This window comes from Ictalurus punctatus, chromosome 17 (assembly GCF_001660625.3).
Source record: "Ictalurus punctatus breed USDA103 chromosome 17, Coco_2.0, whole genome shotgun sequence".
NCBI classification, from domain to species: Eukaryota; Metazoa; Chordata; class Actinopteri; order Siluriformes; family Ictaluridae; genus Ictalurus; species Ictalurus punctatus.
In genome coordinates, this window is record NC_030432.2 from 14,686,865 (window position 1) to 14,708,265 (window position 21,401).

Genomic DNA, 21,401 nt, shown 5'->3' on the forward strand with positions numbered 1-21,401 from the left:
AAGCAGGACAGCTGAATTCAAATTCATTCAGCCTTAGGTGAGAGGAGGATTTAAGGGTAGAAATGTGTTCTTTCCAGTAAGCCTCGAGCCTCGGGCTAACTATCTGCGCAAACTGCGCGATAAAAATTCGCCACTGGTTCATTCCGCACGGCTGGACGGCCTGGGTAGAAATATCCAAAAACAATTATGAGAGCAGAGGGGGCTGATTCATCCCCTTGTCCAATTTGTTTCATAGTTGCCACAGCCTGTGAAGCTCCAGAGTGGATAAACCCACAACCATGTGACTCAGGATCACTGCCAGCACAATGAAAACAGGCACAGATGATAGATGATAACACACCCAGATGATAATACACAATGCAGAACTATCCAAACAGCCCTGAAATAAATTCAGGGCCAAGATTCAAGTTGAAATTAAAAACACATCATCAATGAACATGATATGAACCTTGGTCAACTAGATTTGTCTTGTACAAAATAGTCTAAAGGTTTTGTTTATTCCTATTAGAAGACTTTTCAATCAAAATGCAAAGTGGGAGGAAAAATTATGATCGCTCAACAACTAGCACAAAAAGGTGCATTTATGAATGCTTGTTATAACCAAGAGCCGAGCTGAATTATTTTACACGGCTCTTCATTTCCATAAGAGCTCCAGGTTCAAAGCACCACCAGTTCTAAAGGGAAAATTACAATGGAGCCAAATTGGCTTCGTAAAAGCTCATTACTGTGGAACACAGAGCATGTAGAATAAGGAGGGAACTGAACGCTCACCATTCTCCGTGTTTTCGTGCTCCGTGTCCGTCAGAGTCAGGTTGGAGTTGGCTCTGCTGGACAGACATGAGCTGCGGCCTGACTTCATGTTTCCTCGTCCCCACAGGCGGATGGCGTGCTCTGGGGACACAATCCCGTCTGTCTCGGTGTCTGCGTCTGAGCCTACGCTGAGTGAGTAGTCACGGTGTGGCATTGCCATGTCTGAGCGGTATGCCACCATGCGAGGAGCCACAGGCTCACCAAAGCCCAGATCTCGCAGAGAAAAATCTGCTCCTAAAAAGCAAATTCACAAAGAAGCAAGTGTCAAATGTATATCCATACATACACGATTTAGCCCCTTGAACTCCCAGGATCCATCAGTAGGTCCAGAATTACATTCCTCCCTCTCTACCTACTGTATATGCCTTTCCTATTAGTTTCCCTGCTGTTACTGAACAATTCATTACTGAAAAATATACACAGTTCAAGTTGAAGAACTGAATAAGTTCTTAAAATCAGAAAGAAGATGCTATGTGATAGTAAGTGCTATGGAAAATGATGTGCATTCTATAGAGTCATTAATGAATGGAGAAATAACATAAAATGAACAAATACATGGAGACAACCTGGACCTCCAGTGAATTACAAAAATGAAAGTACTGTAGCGTTGACATTTGACAGTTTGATGCACATGGCAACTGCATCTACAGGCACTACAACGTGGAATACTTGAACTTTGCCAACTTTGAAAAATGATGTCTAATTAGCATTCACTTTCCACCAGATTTTTCGACATGTTTTATTTCTACCATGCTATGTGGGCACTTAATATCCACTTGAACTGTAGCGTCCAAGTGCTAAACAGGGAGTGATTTAAATCCTGACTAATTTGAAAAGTTCCCATTTACACAGCAGTGCTTTAGAACACCTGCACTTCATTCTGGCAACAAAAAAAAGAAAAGAAAAACCAACGCTGCAGCAAAAGAATATTAATATTGTCTAGAGCACATGGCATTATACTATATGCTGTGCAATAATAGTAGATGCATTATCCACTTAACCATGCTGATTGATTTAACAGTTACAGGCACAAGATTACTACATTTACTACAACATTATTATTATTTCATTAGTATAGAATACTACCCCTTTTTTTTCTAGATTACACAAATTCATTTATAATTTATGTCAATCATTAATCTTGTTATATCTTCCTTATGTTGTTCTAAAATGCAGGAAGCTATCAAAGTCACCTAACTGAAGCTCGATATTGATATCTGGCTCTGTATGTGTATTATTACACTACTGTTATTCTTGTATTATAATAATGGCATAAAATCAAATAAAATCAACAGAAACTAATTAAATTGTTAACTGCAATTATGTGTATGACAATTAATCATAATCTTGATAGACCTTATGTCAGCTTGTTTCAGCAAACCCTTCCCAGAACCAGCTCAGTGTATTAATCAGGAAATATAGAATGAGTAACACAATAGCAAATGATATATTTGTGGTGTATCTCTAGTAACCATGATAGTTATTAGATCAAATTGTAAAGTTCTGATCTGCAGTATTCTGACTATGTCTTGGATAAAGTACATGATGTCAGAGTCAGTTCTGATTAAGCATGACAGGGTATGTTGTAAATGGAAAATAATCAAAGACAAGGTCATGTCATGGTGAGTTACTGTTACCACCCCAAAGCTGATTATTTTCCAATAACAGTTCTTCTCAAAGAACCAATATATGAATGACACATTGTGCATTTGACCTGTACATACAGTAGTATGACAAGTCCATGAAACAAGTTCCAGTTATCACTTGCATTATAACAGCTGTAAACAGCCTCTCTTTTTTCTCTCTCTCTCGCTGTCTCGTGAAGTCTTGGGGAAAAAAACACAGTTTATCGTCTGACCTGAAGACTTTCCTATATCAGAAACTTAAAGTTCCAGCTTTACCTCTGATTGTTCCACTGGAGACTCATTTGTAAAATGCTAAACTGCTATTATAGAAAATTAATCAACATCTTCTGACCAATCAGAATCTTTTAACAGATGCCAAACTCAATTCTGGAGAGGTTTCTAACACTAAACTCACCGTATGCAGTCTTTGGTAGCTAGCAGATGAGAAATAGGTGTGTTAAAGTGCTGAGGCTTTCCAGGACTGAAGTCTGCCACCCCTGCATTAGAAGGTCATAAAAGACATCCGTGGACTGGCATTGGCATTCACCCCAGCCTCTCTCTTTAAACTCCTGCTGGGCTAATGGCAGGGCTACAATGCAGCCTTTTATCTATTTATGTTTGGATGCTGCGTTTTTTTAATGACTGAAAGTAAATCTAATTAACGGCAAACCAAATCTTCACAGTGTTTTCTCACCTAATTACTTGAATGTGATCCCTTTGTGAAGCATATCTCAGGGATGCAGTGCCTATCTCAGAAAACCTGCTGATACTTATGGAGCTTTTCATGTCAACAGCTGAATGTAACAGATATACGCTTCAGCGTGAGGTGGGGAAAAAAAGAGAGAAGAATGATCTGAAAACCAAGGTGACTCTGCTATTTAAAATTTCATCAAAAGAATATGGAGTTATAATGATACAAAGGTTCATCCTGACACTCATCATGGAGATCTAACGAGTATGGTCTGGCAATGGTGAATTAATTAGACTGTAGACGTTAAACCAGATTGTTTGGATATCCAGTATGCCAGCACCTTCATTATTTTCATCTATTTCTGCTAAGTGCAAAGCTCTGAATGACATCACATTATTAGTTGCCCATTACTATACTAGAGTATAGCAGAATATGAACTTTTCACTTTAAAATGAATTTTTTTTATTATTACTTCCAGACTGTCCAACCAGCATGGAGTACTGTAATTGGTTTAAGCCTCAGGACCTTTGATTTAGCCCCTACCTTGCCTGCTGAACTCGTCCACTTCATGGTGCACTACATCTTTGACGCGTGTGCCGTAGGCCACTCGGGAGTCCTGCTCAAAGGCTTTGAGGGTTTCGCTGGAGCTGTATGACTTGGGCTTGAGCTTGCTATCCTCACTGTCAGCTGAAGAGCTGGTGTAGCGGTGCTCTGTGTCCCGCCGTGCCGTCAGAGAGCGGTACGGTCTGCGTTCCTTCACTTCCATCATGAGCTCTTCTTGTTTCTCCACATCAAATGGGATTGAGCTGGTTTAGCCCCTGTAAGTCTAAAACGGGAAATGATATGAAGTTATGGGGGTGCTTTTATTCTTTGGACATGCTATGATGATGCTTTGCGTCTGCATTTAATTCATACGTCTCACGTGGCCCAGTAACATGCATTTCAAAGTGAGAAATGGAGTGAGGTAGTGAGGGAATTTCCTCAGCTCCAATTTGAACCTTTTCGCTTTTGTTCAGTGTAGCTGTAAAAATATAATGCAGTTAAATATTTTTTGATGAGGGTTACAGAGAAATATATTAAACATATCACGCAATTGCTACCAATATTTTATGCCTTGGTCTTTGGAAAACTGTGTACAGTAGTTTTTTACAGCATATTAAATGTATTATTATTATTGTTGTTGTTGTTATTGTTATTATTATTACTGGTAGTAAAAGGAATTGTGCTATACTAGTAACTGCAGAATAGCAGCAGCAGCAGCAGCAGTAGTAGTAGTAGTAGTAGTAGCATTATAGTAATAATTAGTAAGTTGTATTAGTATTAATACTACAAAATATTAGTATTAGTTGTCATTGGTAACTGTAGTAGCAGTAGTAGTAATAAGAGTAATAGGAGTAATGGGAATTATACTATACGATGATAGCCTTTACTGTCACATACTCAAGTAATGTAAAATTCTTTCAAATACATCTTCCCTTTCCTTTGCAATCTCACTGCACAACTTAGACAACAGGTCAACCATGATAGCAACAACCCCGGAGCAGAGAGGGTTAAGGGCCTTACTGAAAGGTCAGTGCTGAGCCGTGAACTTATGACCTCCTGATCAGAAGTGCCTTAACCATGGAGCCAGCATTTCCCCAGTAGTAGCACTAAAAGCAGTAACAATAGTAGCAATAGCATTAGTTAGTTAGTAGTAGTATTAGTAGTAGTAACAGTAGTAGTAGCAGTAGTAACAGTAGTAGGAAAAACACTAGTAGCAGTAATATTATTAGTAGTCATAATATTAGTAGTAGTAGTAGTAACATTAGTAGTAATAGCAGTAATTTTAGTAGTAGTAATAATACAATTAGTAGTAGTAGTAACATTAGTAGTAGCAGTAGTAATATTAGTAGTAGTAATAATATTAGTAGTAGTAACAGTAGTAGTAAAAACACTAGTAGCAGTAATATTATTATTATTATTAGTAGTAACAGTAGTAGGAAAAAAACTAGTAGCAGTAATATTAGTAGTAGTAGTAGTAGTAGTAGCAGTAGTAGTAGTAAAAACACTAGTAGTAGTGATAATAGTAGTGGTATTGTTATTTCTTCTAATGCTCCCATCATTTTAATGTCCTTAGTGAAAGTAATACCCTAAACATGGCAAGATCATGTAGGAAAGAAGAGAAGTTTCACACTTATTTTTCCTTCAGTCCCTTCGGACAAAAATAAATTCAGACAAACAGACCCAGGCATCCACTGAAATATATTTTTGTGCCATTTCATGCCATTGATAAGTCGGTATGTGATGAGAGTAAGCAAAATTAAACAATGCCTTGCTTTAGATGATCCTCAGCTTGGCGTTTATCCCTTTTTCAGCCCAAACTTCCACAGCAACATTTCTGTGGCTTTGATAAAAACACAGAAGCACCCAGCGCAGGAAGCCAGTGGGATTCATTTTGATAAAATACAGCGCAACAAATCTTGTGGCCATAAACTTTATGGTTTGAGTCCTGTCACAAATACCACCCACCCCACCCCACTCCCCATTTTATGAGCGTCAGAGAGAAATGGAGCACTTCCAGCTGCTTTTTAAGTGGCAGGTGTCCTTCCATGGTTGAGAGCAATACTGCGGCCCATCAACTCCAATCATAAACATAAAACCCACAGTGGTGGTCACTGACAAGACAAAACTATAAAAATCCATAAAATATATAAGAAAATGAAATTAATTACGAACATATGTGGAAAAAAATTATTCATGCTGATAGCACCATCATTTCCACAGCCCCATGTATTCACTACGTACGTGTGTAATATGCTAATGTTTTCTATGTTTTGAACTAGGTTTCTGTATTTGCATTTTGCATTTCATAGGGAAAGAACACCCTGTCATGTTAGGTGAAACAAGTCAAAAATACCTGATAAATGTGCAATCTGATGTCAGGCGTGTTGTAATGGAAGCTTGCCATGCAACAGTTTGCATGCTAATGTAATTGCGCAATATAAAGTAGCCGGAGGCGGAAGTGAAAAGAAAATGGCAGTGGCGCTGAGATGAATTGCTTGACTTCAGCAATGAAATGGTGCCTTGGTGAGGTTATGGGTGTGGACAGCGATTTATAGGGCTCCCTGTTCTCCCCCAGTAGGTAATCACATGATATTGTGTGACCATGAACAGGCTTAGAGCATGTCGATGTGGATTTATAAAGCTGATTAGAGGTTGGGTCATTGTTTTCTCTGGGGCTTGGTTAAAGTGGAGAGATTTCCCCACTTGATTCATTTAATTTGCTCCAGTCAAGCTCTGTGCAAATTCTGGCCTCCAAACCAAGTGTGTCATGCAGCACAGGGCTGAATTATGTGGATTCACCCGAGAATCAAACTCATTCTATGGGCTGGAGGATGCTGCCTTAAATGGGTAGTAAACTGATTCACCATGTTATGAGTTTTATATGGATTGCAGCTTTGCAACTGGTGATCACCAGCAGTGTCATAACTCAGAGCAGCAGTACGGTTTTATGAGTGCTGGTTAAACATCTACAAAATTAAGAAGTGTAAATCTGCTTGCATATCAAAAAAATAAAACTTCTACTAGCAGTATTTTCTGATCTCAATTCACAACATACAGGTAGATAAGTATAAAGCTCTTAGCTAGTATAAGCTCTAAAGCTAGTATACTATCAATTTATTGAGACAGACTCGCAGTCCGCAGTAAACTAGACGAAAACCCCCTCCTTCTATAGGCTCTTTATTGTCAAGCCCATTGTGGCAGAAGGGTCACCTTTTGTATGGACTGACAGCTAAAAAGATGGTTGTGATTAATGGCTGGGAGACCTCGGAGCATGGACCTCAGTCATTGACAAAAACAGCCTTTCTCTTAAAGACCCGAGGGAGTCCTTCAGCCGATTCTGCATTGCGGAGCCTTTTGATTCTGGGTTACAATTTTTTTTTTAGCATTTAACGAAGGTTCTCGGGACTATGCTAATGCATTTAAGGCCTTATGTTGAAGTTTGGGGGTTGTTTACATGCATTGTCTTAATTCCAAGAGAGTTGGCCTCAGAGAAACATCCTCAATGCCTTTGCGCATATGCGTTCATGTTGTTATTGGACGGCTGGTATGTGTAAGGTTGTACCTTTAAGGCCATGGGAAAGCGTTCAGTCCTTTTCAATAAAGCAACTGGCATCACAAGCACTATGACAGCTGGTGCCTCGTGCAAATACATATATCTGAAAGCAGAGCCGTGACTGACTGGCATGTTGCTACTAAGAATTTAAGCTCAGGTTCGCTGAAAAACTAAGAGAACATTCTCACTTTTGTTTTTCTTTGATAGAACATTTGGTGGTATGAATAAACTGGAGAAAAAAAGGGAGACGCGTCTGTTTTTATCTAATCCCTGGAGTTCAGCGGCGGCTAAAAACAGGATAACAAGAAGCTGAAAGCCTTGGATTTATGCCCTGTTGTACAAGCCGTGTAAAATAACAGAATATGACTGACAGAAGAAATGTAAAGGAAACGTAACCAATCTGCAGCAGTTTCCAACGTGTCAAAAATATGAAAATACTTTAGCGCATTAATAACACATTCACTGTTATTTCTCCTTCAGTTTGTCACTCAAAATGTAAAAAAAAAAAAATCTGATGCAATGTTGTCATAAGCAAGTGCTAAACTGTATATTTACTCTTCTTAACTTCCTGCTGTCCCTAAAGGCCAATTGCACCTTATTATCCCACCTGTTGCGTTTACTTTCAAACCTTTGGCTGTCCACAATGTAGGGCACTAAAATGTTGTCTGAAAGGTATATTTTGCAGACTGATTTTTGTCCCTGTAATGCTAGCTATATATATATATATACATACACACAATTCATGTTTCCTTGTTGCATGAAAAAAATCTACAAACTCCCACTCCTGTACAAACAAACACAAACTTTGCTTTTTTTAATAAAGCAATGAAGCACCCGATTGAGTGACCCAACCATCAGGGTGCTGAGTTCCATTAAAGCAGAGAAAGCAAGAGGCATTGTAAAGCACGTCTTGAGGGCCAGGACCCGCGGTGTTAGCCTCAATCTGTTACATTCCAGTGTCTAAATGGTCTCAAAACTGGTTGTAATTGGCAATATACAATAAGGTTGATCTCAATGACCCTTATTAATTAAAGTATACTGTATTATCAAATATATTTTTTTTAAATCCCACAGACAGTGAAAGAACCATGATTTGTGGTTATACATTAATAATATTAATAATATTAATAATAATAATAACCTCCACCAAAATCCAATAAATTGGATGAACCACAGCATTCTGAATTTTACTATTTGCACAGATACACACATCTCTGATCTTTTGATTATTATGAGCTTTGCTGTCTCTTTTGAAATTTACAACTTTATCACCTTTATTCTTGAAATTCTTTTTTCCTTCTAAAATATCATTGTTCTTTCATCCTATTAGCTCATACATACGCATATTTGGTCCATCAGGACATGTTTTGTGTATATACGATGAACATAAGATGGTAAATCAGGTTGTGGAATTAGTTAGTATGTCGTTTCTGATGCTCATATTTACTAGGGGTGTAACGATACACTCAGCTCGCAATTCAATATGTATCACTACACTGGGTTCACGATACGATACGCGTCATGATATTTTGAACAAAATATCAAAAATGATATTTTTTTCATATAAAATGAAACTGATAAAAAATTAAACTGAAATTCAAACAACAGATTTCCAAAACATTAACCAGTTTCTATAACTTTCGTTGTTGTACATACAACTTAAAGAATTTACAATATTTTAAGATTTAATTTAACCTTCTGTATGTAAATTAACAATTGACTAGGTGGGTCACTGCACAATAAAACTGAATTTTAAATTGGGATAGCTGAAACCTAAGAGAGAACCTTAAATCAGTAAAAATGGATAAACAAAAAACAACATTAAAATAAGTAATGTTCTGTTCAAGTAAGTTCAACTCAACACAAACAGCTTTTGGGTTTGTTTAGGCTACTTATAGGGTTTGTTTTTTTTTTTTGCAAAATGCAGATGGAGCGCAGGAAGTGATTTTCAACATAGGAAGCAGTATCACAAACTCAAAATGCCTATGTTTTATGTCTTTTATAGTTGCTAAAATCGAGAAACTACAAGGAGCTTTTATCGTGTACCAAAAGTTGTTGTTCATTGGGGGGAAAACACAGGAAAAAGTGGCTTGTAAACCTGTATATGTAAATACAACTTACATATGCTATGTTTATGTAATGTTAGATGTTTCTGAACTTTGCAAAGTTAAAGTAATTGTTTTGCGATGAACCGTGCCTTTAGTGCTGTTTCGGCAGACATTTGAGAGTGGTTAACAACCTAATAACATAAAGTAAACAACCGTAACGCTAACATCGAGAGGCACAGCAGCGCTGAATGTTTGTTGGTGGGTTAATCCACAGGACAAAAAAAAAAAATGCCACTCACCTGGGCAAAAACCAAATGATAATCATTGTGGAGCACCTTTGTACTGAGGTCAGTGACCCACCCACTAACAAAAAAGTTGCATGCCTCCATACTTTTGTATGCTTTCATTTGTTTTCTGGAGTAGAAGCATGTCTTCAAGGTAGTTGCTTATATATCTACCACCTTTAATCTATGACATAGTTTAAGATGTTGCCTTCCAGAGCTATAAAATATTTCACTAATATATTATTATTGTTATTATTATTATTCACTAATATAGTCAGTGAAACTCCATTAGACTGTAATTATTATCAAATAACATGGAACACGACATGCTGAAATGCAAACCCGAACTGTAAAAAGGCAAAGCTTTACAATCCAAAGCTGTAATTGTATCTCAAAAAATGCTTTAAAAAAATAATAAATAATTTTTAAAAAATGTAATTAGTAAAAGCAGGCTCATTTTCATTCAGCAGGTCTATTCATTCAGCAATCTGAGCTAAGTGGAATTATTCTGTCCTCCAATGCAGACACAAATCTCCAGCACTATTATCTGCCATCGGAGCCATTTTGTGGTTTGGCATACAGAATAATATTGTTCCTTTCCCTTAAGCAATGGAAACAAGTGTGCTGCTCAACTGATGGTTTAGATTATGATAAACTTCTGGAGATGATTACACTGATGAATAGAATTTGTTAAAGTACAACAACAATTGTCGAGGGAAAAGCAGACTTGACCACATGAGACTGTAAGCCACGGGAAAAGGGAACGTTCTGCTCAGTAAGGATAAGTTTACCAGCACTGGGCAGTCTCATGCATGACCCATCAGCATGCTTGTGAAATTCTACCTCAGGCAAACATAATGAAAATGGATGCAATATGTTGAGCTTAAAACATAAGAAGCTTACATGGAATCACCTGCCTTTAGGAGGTCAATAAACACATGCCACTGGTCACATGCTAGATATCTGAATTAATGCTAGCTCTCATGCTTAAACAATTCACTCGCAAATTTCCACTGTTACAAACCAACTGGTAAGTAGGATCCCACAACTTTGACCTAAAAGGACACTACAAGAGAATACAATACGGTTAGGAGATGCACAAAGAAATCTGTGCTTTTTCCATGCATGCTAATAATGCCTAATTTAACATAAGCTAATTTGACAGGATTTCTGAGAACTTTGACTTTGAAACATTGTCATATTTATAAATGTTTATATTCACTACTGACGCTACATAACTTGCTAAAATAAGATAATTTGACAGGATTTCTGAGAAGAACAATGTCATATTTTTTAAATGTTCATATTCACTACTAATGCTACATAGCTAGCTAAAATAAGATCATTTTCTGAGGGGAATTCTAAAGCCATATTTATAAATGCTCATATGATAATGATATTGAGTATTTATTGATCACATATACATTACAGCACAGTGAAATTCTTTTCTTTGCATACCCCAGCATGTCAGGAAGCTGGGGTCAGAGCGCAGGGTCAGCCATGACACAGCGCCCCAAGAGCAGTGAGGGTTAAGGGCCTTGCTCAAGGGTCCAACAGTGGCAGCTCGACAGGGCCTAGAGCCATAACCACTAAGCCACCACTGCCATATTCAATACCAGTGCTAGCTATCTAGTAAAAATAATACAATTTGACAGGATTTCTGAAAGAAATTCTGAAAGTCATGTTTATATATTCACTGCCAACGTTAGCTAACTACTAATATAAACACATCTGACAGGATTTCTGAAAGAAACATTAAGTCATATTTATAAATGATCATACTCAGTACCAACGCTTCATAGCTAGTTAAAATAACATAATCTGACAGATTTCTGAGAGGAATTTATTAAATATTCATATTCATATCACTGGCAATGGTAGCTATCTAAGATGACTTGACAGCATTTTAGTTTTCCTAGTGTCATTGACCTGGACTAAGCAGCTTAGAGTAGATGCAGAAACAGCACTTGTATTCTCTGCATAAGAAAACTGTAAGGCATTTTAGCTAGGAGAGAATGAGCTTTAAAAGACATTTTGTGTATTTAAAAAGAGCAGTGCAAACTTCAGATAACTCAGTATAGTCAGTATTTGAGGTTTCCATCCACCTTTATATTTTAACCCATTAAACTGCTTGCCCATTTTTCCTGCTTCCAACACATCAACTTCAAGAACTAACTGATCACTTGCTGCTTAATTCACCCCACCCCTTGACAGGTGCCATTGTAAAAAGATAATCAATGGTATGCACCTCACCTGTCGGTGGTTTTAATGTTATGGCTGATTGGTGTATACTCAAAATTGCAAACCTTTGTGTGAAAACCTCCAACTGTGACAGTAGTTGGGAGTCTTCTCTGCCGTTCCCTCTTCCGTGCTCAAACACACCAACATCAACTCACGAAGGAGCTGTTAATTAGCTGACTACTTGAATCAGGTGTATTACGTCAGGAAAAACAATTATAGGTTGGGAGAAGCTGCCTTAAAGATAAACCTAGACACCCAGGGTCATAACAGAACTGAGGAACTTAGATTACATCCATACAGATCTAAGAGTGGCCTGAAAGCATCACTCACTTCCTTTGCAGAGGCCCTTTCACATGCCTGCTCGGCTCTGAGAAAGGTGTGTTTTTAATAGACGAGGATGGGGAGAGGAGGATGGGGAGAATTCAATTCAGCAGTCTTGAGCAAGAGAGAGGAGGCATAGCAGTGTGTCTAGTGGGGTTTTGCGTGCACATGTACATGTGAGTGTACATGAGGGCGGTTGTGTTATTCAGAGCCCTCCCGCTTCCAGGATCAAACAGGGAAGTCTGGCAGCATATAAAACCAGAATTGGTAAAAGCCTTAATGTAAACAAAAAGTAGCCGAGACCTGCTGCTTCTTTATTCTCCCTCCAACTAATCACTTTCCTGACATTGTAGGCTTCAGGCAGAGAGTGAGAGAGAGCGAGAGAGAGAGAGCAAGAGAGCAAGGGAGTAGGCCTACAGCTAGCGTAATGCTTTCAATCCATCCCAGTAAATAACAGAGAGGGTGGCACTGGTGAATAGGGAGGGTGTACGAGGTACATTTATTCACTTTCCACACTGATGTACATCCCTGACCTTGGCTGAAGCCATCAAACGTTAACAGCACACTGTTCAGCAAGAAAACGTCGGGTTGTTCATTAACAACGCCAAAAGGAGACATAAATTGTTTTCAAGAGAGGGCTATGCCATGCTAGCACAGGTGGGAGGAGATGTCAGAGGGAAGTACGCTAGATGGTGTGTGTAGAAAGGAGCGAGCATGCATTAACGTGTGAGATGCTCAAATATCACAGATCACGCCTGGAACAGGAGGAAATAAACAATCTTGACTCAAGCTGACTTAATCCTTGGACAGCAAATGAGCCAAGGAGAGAAAGAGGGAAGAAATAAAAAAAGGCATCATGAGTGAGACAGAGAGAGGCAAAAAAAAGAATGTGTGGGTCCTCTGCAAAAAAAGCAGTGGGTGCTCGTGGCTAGGGAACTGGTGTGTGTTTTCATGCCATCATGGCTCATTAAGCAGAAAGTATGCCTCACTTTTTACGTGTGCGCTAGAAACAGCGTACAGTATGCGTGACACAAATTTCATCATTAGCAGAGTACGCGCGTACTGTAGTGCGCCAGATTTTTCAGGTCACGCGTGCATTTAATTATTTTGCACTATTTCGTTGTTCCACAAGGTGGCAGCGGTGACCCAGGGCTGTTTATTCTCAAGGTAGTTGAAGAAAAAAACAGAATAAACAGAAGAGACGGAAACGAGTGCTGGTTAGAAAGTATCCGTATTTGTATAATTCTAGCCTTAAAGTGTATAAGGATGTGTATATGGGTGCTAATCCTGTCGAGAGATTGCCCAAGCATTGTTCTTCGTGCTGTTGTGATTCTTCTTCGTTGTCGTCTTTCACACCAGAAGACCTGAATTGCTGCTCTGTTCTGACTCTTGTAGGCCAGGAGGGGTAGTGCAAGTTGTCGTAATGCGCATGCGTCGACCGCCTGTGTACACGTACATGTGAAATGTAGCATAATTTGAAAGGCTATGCGTACGACTGTGCATACGCTAACATACACGTAAAAAAAATGAAGTATACCAGAGGCTTTAGAGTGCAATTACTGCTTATTACACTGGCCTGACCGGGCAGGCCTCTGATTTACAGCCATGGTTGACGGTGAGAGCGGTCTTAAACCAGCTAAGCAATAATCAACAGTGTGTAATCCCACCAGCAGTGGAGGCCAGCCCGGTATGACCGGCTACTCAAAGTCCAAAAAACATGTTCCTCACTGGAGCCAGAGCGGAGACGGCACAAGCTCTAGTGCCCAATCCCTGAGCTTCTTGACTCGCAATGAGACTGCCGAAGCATAGAACTGCTCACACTTCTCCATCTCCTTTTCTCCTACCTCTAAGGCATGGTCCTGTGCTTACACACAAGAAGATCAGTGCTGTGTGAGGCTCGTGTAGGTTTTCAGTACCAGTGGAGGGTGTATGTAGCATTTCAGCTTTACACACTGCAGCGGTTTAAAAATACACTAGCAATGTGCTAGCAAAGATGGTGCCTTCAAAAAAGCATCTTATCCCTGGGCTCTCTCTTTGTGTGTGTGTGTGTGTGTGTGTGTGTGTGTGTGTGTGAGAGTGTGTGTGAGTGTGTGTGAGTGTGTGTGCGCGTCAAGGCTGAGTGCCGAGGCCTATTCCCATGCCACACGCTATTTTTCAGCAGTATGGCATCATGTGTTTTTCATGGCTCTCTGTTTGTCTGAGCAGAATGATAGATGCTTGAAAACTATGCTTCTTTTATTTAGACGAAGCACACTTAGCCCCCCGCCCACCCCACACACACACATTTTACACTTACATTTCATTTGCAAGATGCTTTTATCCAAAGCACAATAATTGAGTACAGACAAGATGCCATCTGACAATACAGCTGAGCGGTTGAGGATTAAGGGTATGGCTGGGCGAGATGACAATATGACACTGATATTGCAGTAAATTACATCATTGACATAGTTATGACATGCTACTGTGTGTGGCACTGGCACTATGTAGGTGTACACTTAGATACTATTGCTTAGCAATTAATGATTAGTTATGGCTATAAATAAGACCATTGAAATTGCACTTTTTGACTAGTATCATAAACTCTTTTTTTCCGTCGTCTTTAAACATTGTTTTCAATTTCTGCTTTTTTTTTTAAACAATCCATGTCATCACTTCATTAATCAGACCAGAGAAATCAAATGTCAAATCTGTGAAAACTTTCTTGATGTGCTGCCTTCAGCTACATGCCTACATGTTATAACCCCATTTATGGTTACTGCTGTCATAAAAAAAAAAAATAAAAAAATAAAAAAAATTTGTTGCTTAATATAGCTGAATATAGCATCAAACATATTTGATCAAAATGAATATTTTAGTCAGAGTTATTGCGCTTCCTTTCTATTGCATGATGTTCGATTGATGTGCATGCGTGGACTCGCGCTCATTCAGTGAAGTTTAACGGAGACTCGCTTGCTGTCAGGACGAGACTTTATGTAAAATGGAAATATTGGCGTGAATTTCTAACATTTACATAAGGATATAAAGGTAAAAATGTCATTTCTGCACTGAAGAAAACATGTCCGGAACACATTAAACAGCACACGCGTCTGTCTCAGCATCTGACATGACAAGCCACGTTGATACACTCACGAATTTGTTTGAAGCGCTTAATATAAAACATTCTCATGTTTTGGACGACCCGGATCGTGCACTTTTCCCGCAGCAGCTCACTCTGTGATCTCTGCAGTTTTTCACGTGTTTTATTCATAGAAATGCGATTATCCCCATTGTGAAGTGACGTCACGGACGAGGTTCTCCACAGTGACATCACAGACCCGCATAATCCATAATGAATTTCGTGGTTGATTATTTTAATGATCGATTATTATCGATTAACAGTTGCAGCACTAATATAAATATATACTGTTAGCTGTTGTAGCACTAATATAAATATATACTATGACAAGGCCATAAATATAAGCAAGACTTCACGTCAATGCTAAATAAGTTTCTCAGTCAGAAGCTATAGCGTGTTGCTAATAATAGCACTGTACATTTCCAGGGAGTCGAAAACACTCACAAAGCCCATCATATTACCAGCTAATCTATCACTGCCTTTCTGAACTGCTGTACTCACACATATCTCAATGTAATTGAAAATGAAAGGTTCACGTGGGACTTCAAAAACTAAAGTACATTTTAAAATAACATTTCTTCATTTTTCAGGAGTTACATCAGCAGAAGAGAGGGACGAAGCAGGAAAGACAAAAAAAATGGGCCAAATGAGAAAAAGTGACTGCGTCAAAGACATCTTTGATTAATTTCAAAATGTGCCCTGATTTTCAAGCAGCATCAATAGTAAATGTACAGCAGCACTAGAATAAAAGAAGATCACACTCAAATGACTTTGATGCACTTCACCAGTATAACCAGCATTAAAAATTTTTTAATCAAATCCAGTCTTTTTATTATCCAGTTATGATAAACCGGTTATTGACGATCTGGCTTCATAAGGAAAGGTAACTGGAATAAGACCATGCACATAAAGACGTGTAGTTTGTTTTTCTGGATAATCTTTACTGAGTACTTCCTACGGTTCAGTGCTGCTGGATCTCAGAGCTGTCAATCTTCTGCCGCCTGCAGTTGGCAAGGTTAAGTATTTCTGAAGCTCCCAGCTGTATGCTGATGACTGGATGTACTTTGATCACTGACTGAAAACTAAAATATATACTGTAACTGTCTGTACTGAGATGGTGGAGGTTTGTGTACATCACATTGAGCTGAGTCACGTTATGTACTCGTGTCCACAGCCACTGTATTTTGGGCACATCATATCAGTGAAGCAGTCTGGGAAAAAACCTTAAACGTGCTGTTTTATAGCAGTGAATGACGTGCATCAATTTTTTGGATAGTTCATTGGATATGTGCTATAGTGACACATACATAAGCCAAAAAGATTCAGTTTGTCGATGGTAAAAAAAAAACAGCAGTCATATAACTGTGTGACGCACATGCACCATTGTTTACACGCAAAGCTGTAATGCTAAACAAAAAATAGCACATATTGCCAGAACAAAATCGACAGATTATTAATCAGATTATTTCAGCACTGATGCACGAACGTACAGAGATCAGTCAAGATGATGATGATGATGAAGATGAGCCTCCTGTTCATTAAATATCATGACTAGAGAGACTGATATGAATGATGCATATTATTAAAGCGATTCATTTTTTCGTAACTAGTCATGTTTGGAAGGAAATCTTTAAATATGATTTTCTCCTTTTTCACTTTTGAATGGGGAACCAGACTTTAACATAACAGAAGATATATCTTTACTTCTGGTACAGATATCATTTAGAAATAGTGTCCCAAAAGTCTCCATACATGGGGACTATGTACACACGTTGGTCGTGTCTTCGACAGTGGATGTTCGTGGACGTCCACTTCTTGGTTCTCCCCAGCACTTCCAGTCTTTGTGATGTTCTTGCCATGTTTCCTGTCAAAGTCCATCGCAACCTTAAGACATCTTCCCGATTCAGCCATGAGAATGATCTGAATACGATCTTCTTTTGTCAAAAGCGTTCTTAAAGGCTATCTGAAAAAATATGTAATATAAACCCAGTATGAACAATTGGACTTTAGTTTAATTGAATTCTTTAAAAGAATTGGATGGATGGCATTAAAAATTGACTATAACTAGGCGAGATCATATTCTCTCCACATAATAGTAGAACTTCAAGTCACAGGCTAATGCCAGACGGAAAAAAGCTCTTCATAAAAAGCTTGCCTCGATGAGCTTCTATTCAATTTGAGTTGAAAATCAAATCTGCTCTACTCAGCTGCTGAATAAATCTAACACTGCCTACAACACTGTGCATCAAGCAACACACACAGCCTCATCTACATGCTTTCGGGAGATATCTCAGTGTGAAAACTGGTGGTGTAGCTGGAACAGGGAACCAATTACAGTTCCACTATGCCAAAGGGCTAAAACTCCAGAGCGGTGTGGACGAGTTGTCTGGGGAGAAAACTGTGCTGAACAGGGCAAGGGACTCGTGTTCTAACAGCTCTGCGGTGACAGCGTGGGCTCTGATTGCCTCCGATGATGCTCGTTCGGAGCAGTCCCAGACAATGGTGTGCCGTCAATTCCAGCCTGCTCTCTCTTTTATCACGGCCATAAAAATGGAGGGCAAAAGCTGTGCTCCAGATTTCGCTCAGCTACATCTGCTCTGAAAGTAGACAAGCAAAAAGATGCCTCTCCCTGACAGCCTAATAAACTACACGGTAGCGAAAGAAAAAAGACTTGAGCTGAACACCGAGTCTACACAGGTGTCCTGCCGTTCTCTCCTGACATACTCTCAGTCACTACGTAAGGTCTTCACCAAACCCAGAGTGCTACATTAGGAACTGTGTTCACTTCGAGTGCGGAGTGTGGAGGTTTCAGTTATTAGAAAAACAGCAAATTTTTATGAGAGCGACCTTACTAAGTCATAAACCTGGAAAATAAACAAATTAGGTGAAAATAGTATGAATGGAAAAAGTAATCAGTTCTTCAATGCTCTGCGATTCTCTCCTGGACAATCCTGCATCAATGCAGAAAATCTCATAATCGGAGTTTTATGAATAATATGAAGAAAGAATATCAACGGTACCAAACGTCTTAGATGAAAAATAAACACCATAGGCTGGGGAAAATTCCTTTAAAACGGCATTGGAATATTAAAGATCCTGTAATAGTATACTGGTACAGACATAAGCACAAGATCATACTTTGTTATATGTTTTCCAAAAATGTATTCTAGATTAGTTTTTACTTCCATACTTGTATACACCCACTGACATTTGATGATGGAAAATGACTATTTAATATTGATTCCTAGTTTATGTTACATAACTGAATGTAAAATATCTAGATTTTAAATATGTCCATAACATCCTGTCCATATACAAGTCCATATACAAGTACATTACTTAATGTCCATATACAAGTACATTACTTCTCCTTGTCCGATAAAACAACAAGATTTGTCATCTCTTGCTGGAGATTTTTGTGAAAAACCCATTTTGTGCCCAGTAAGTAAGTAAGTAAATAAATAAATAATGTGGAAAGTGAGAACTCATGGCATGACCTGAGTTAAAACCCCAACACCTGTAACAAGGGACTTCTTTTGGTTTTAGTGAATATGTACGGTACTAGTTGATGATGTGCAGTTGCAGTTGATAAACGAAGCAAACATACGCACGGTTCCTCTATGTTTTAAAAGAAGCTAGTGGAAAAGTACACATGGTGTAGAATAAGAAAACATATGTATAAAAACTAGATTTCAAATTCCACTACGGCAATTAAAAACGAGCTTAAACACAATACATCACCACCACGCTTCAGTGAACAGTGTTTTTAAACTCTAATGGCTTTTGCACTGCTGACTTTTTGACTTATATCTTGTATGAGTCACGCACTACATACAGTGAAGGGATGATGCATCAGTGTAACGAATGCTAAATAAATAATGAATCAGCATATTTCCCAAAGTCACTAAAGCGGTAGTCAACCAATGAATCACTTGGAGTTAGACCTATTACTTACTTTAATGGGGACGGTTTGCCTGTGCTTGCTCCAACAACAACACAAAAAAGCGTGTGTAGGATGTTATAAAAAACGGCCTCCGTGGAATTGCTAAGATAAGATAATGGCAAAGAAAACAAGACTTAGCTGGATTGTTGTCAGTTTTCAGCTTCAGAGACGGTGCATGCTAATACATTTTCCTGTCAACAGCACAATCCACGCTGTCTGGATTTATTGCACAGTGAAAAATGTGGCTTTGATAGGCCGCAATTCATGAATATTTGCTCAGGCTGGTACATAGAGACCCTCCAGCATCTTTTAAAAGTCCTCTGCTGAATGAAAAGCTCGGTAATAAAAGGAGCACATGGGAATCAAAATGCATGATTGTTCAGAAACTGTGAGTCATTCCTGCGGGTCACGTATACATCCTTCCATTCTCATTGCGCTGTGTGGAGAATAATAAACACCCGGGCTCGTCTATAGACTATACCTTGTTGCTGTAAAAATGTGCTTAGCTTGCTGAATTGGATTTCATAATATAGCCTTATGAAGGAAAAGAGGATTCATCTGTGATTTTCAAAACATGCTGAATAGCAAGGCAAATCATTGAGATACTCTGCGGGCTGGATTATAACAGACAGGTATAAAAATAAAATAAAAACGAGGCAGAGTTTCAGATTTCTCTCCAGAAATTAAACAATTACAATGTGAGAAAGTGAGAAATTAGCAGTGCGAGCCATGTGAATATCACACGCATCAGCACGGTCCAAAACAAACAGATGGTCGGCGGAGTGAGTGGCAGGTCAGCATATTCTTGGTTGACTAACTACTACAGTGTGATTCTTGGAACGTTGCGTTTTTAAAGTAGCCCGACTCAACGGCACTTTCCAAAAACAACAAGAAGGTCCGCTTACTTTGGATGCCTCATAGCGTTTGAGCTGCATGACAGGGATACATCCTTTCAGCCATTCAGGTCGACGCACTGCGTTTCTTATATGTTAATCTAATTCGCCCAGTAAATTAGGATTGATCACCACAGCTCTGGGCCGCAGCCATCATCGAGGATCTAATCAGACAGACGGAGGAGGTGGAAGGGAAGGGGGGCGAAGTGTTCGCTCGAGCAACAGCCCTCCATAAATATAAACCATATGAGAAGCAGCGAGCGGCCATAACGGCAAGAGGGAAATCCGATTAGCCTCCACTCTCTCGGCAGGTGTGCTTTTAGCCCCCCACCTTAGCGAGCTGCTAGCGTACTATGGTAAGCCTTTCCTCGGCTATTGTGTGTCTCCAGCAGGGCAGCGTGCTTTTTGTGCTCTCATCAGGCAGATGTGAGCGAGAGGGTGCTCTTGGGCCACTGATGGAGAGAGAGGCATGAGAGGTTGAGGAGATCCTGAGAGATACAACTCACACAGGAAGGCTTCTCCTGCAACGGTCATAAATTACGCCGAATTAACATGTCACACACTGGGTTCGCATCACACACACACACACACACACACACACACACACACTCACACTCACTGTGCTCTCTTTCTGCTGCCTAATGGATCTATTAACCAAATGGAGGCAGGGATAAATGGTTACACAAGTGGGATTTGGAGTTTGGCCCTCGGCTGAGAAAGCTGGACATGAGTGGTAGTGCTGAGTTTGCCATTTTGCTGTTTGTTAAGCTTGTATACAAGCATATTTGCATGTATGTAAATTGAACAGAGTGGGTAAACTGTGTGAATCGGAAATGATTTGAGGCAGAGCTGCAACATTAATTCCAGAACATTCCAGCGAGGCTGGTTGTAATTAAGCAACCCTTGTTCAGTCTGTGTGAGGTGTGGCATCCAGGTGACTGCTGTCAAGTTCATTTCCGCCCCCCTAAGTGATCAGCCCCTCGCGCTTGTTCAAGAGCCATTGCCTCGAATGTCCTTCAGCACTACATGATTGCTAGTGAGAATTCTGCGCTTTAAGAAGCTCGTCTTTGCGGCCCTGAAAAACCCTTCTCACTTACAGATTGTTGTAAGTGATAGCGTAAGAGATGCTAAGTGCAGGTTCAGATGGCACTCCTGTAGCAGCCCATATCTCGCTGGCATCTCGGGCAGCCAACCTGCATGCTCAGATAAGCTAACAGCACGGCACGCTTAAGTGCCACGACCAGCTTTTTTGCTCCGTTAGGCCATGAAACCACAGATGAGCCTGAGCTGGAGCTTCTAAAATGCAGCTTTCAGTATTTCCAGAATGGAGA

At 39.4% G+C, this 21,401-nt stretch overlaps 1 protein-coding gene across 1 annotated transcript in view; it reads right to left on the minus strand.

Annotated features, from left to right (window-relative positions):
* The window catches only part of tenm4 (teneurin transmembrane protein 4), a 220,114-nt gene that overhangs the window by 161,572 nt on the left and 37,141 nt on the right, over window positions 1-21,401 (minus strand). The window contains exons 2-3 of the mRNA XM_053687323.1: window positions 3,670-3,952; window positions 772-1,044 (exon numbers count right to left, since the gene is read on the minus strand). Coding sequence (XP_053543298.1) covers window positions 772-1,044; window positions 3,670-3,895 — 499 coding nt within the window. The 5' untranslated portion in view covers window positions 3,896-3,952. The remainder of the gene's footprint in view (window positions 1-771; window positions 1,045-3,669; window positions 3,953-21,401) is intronic.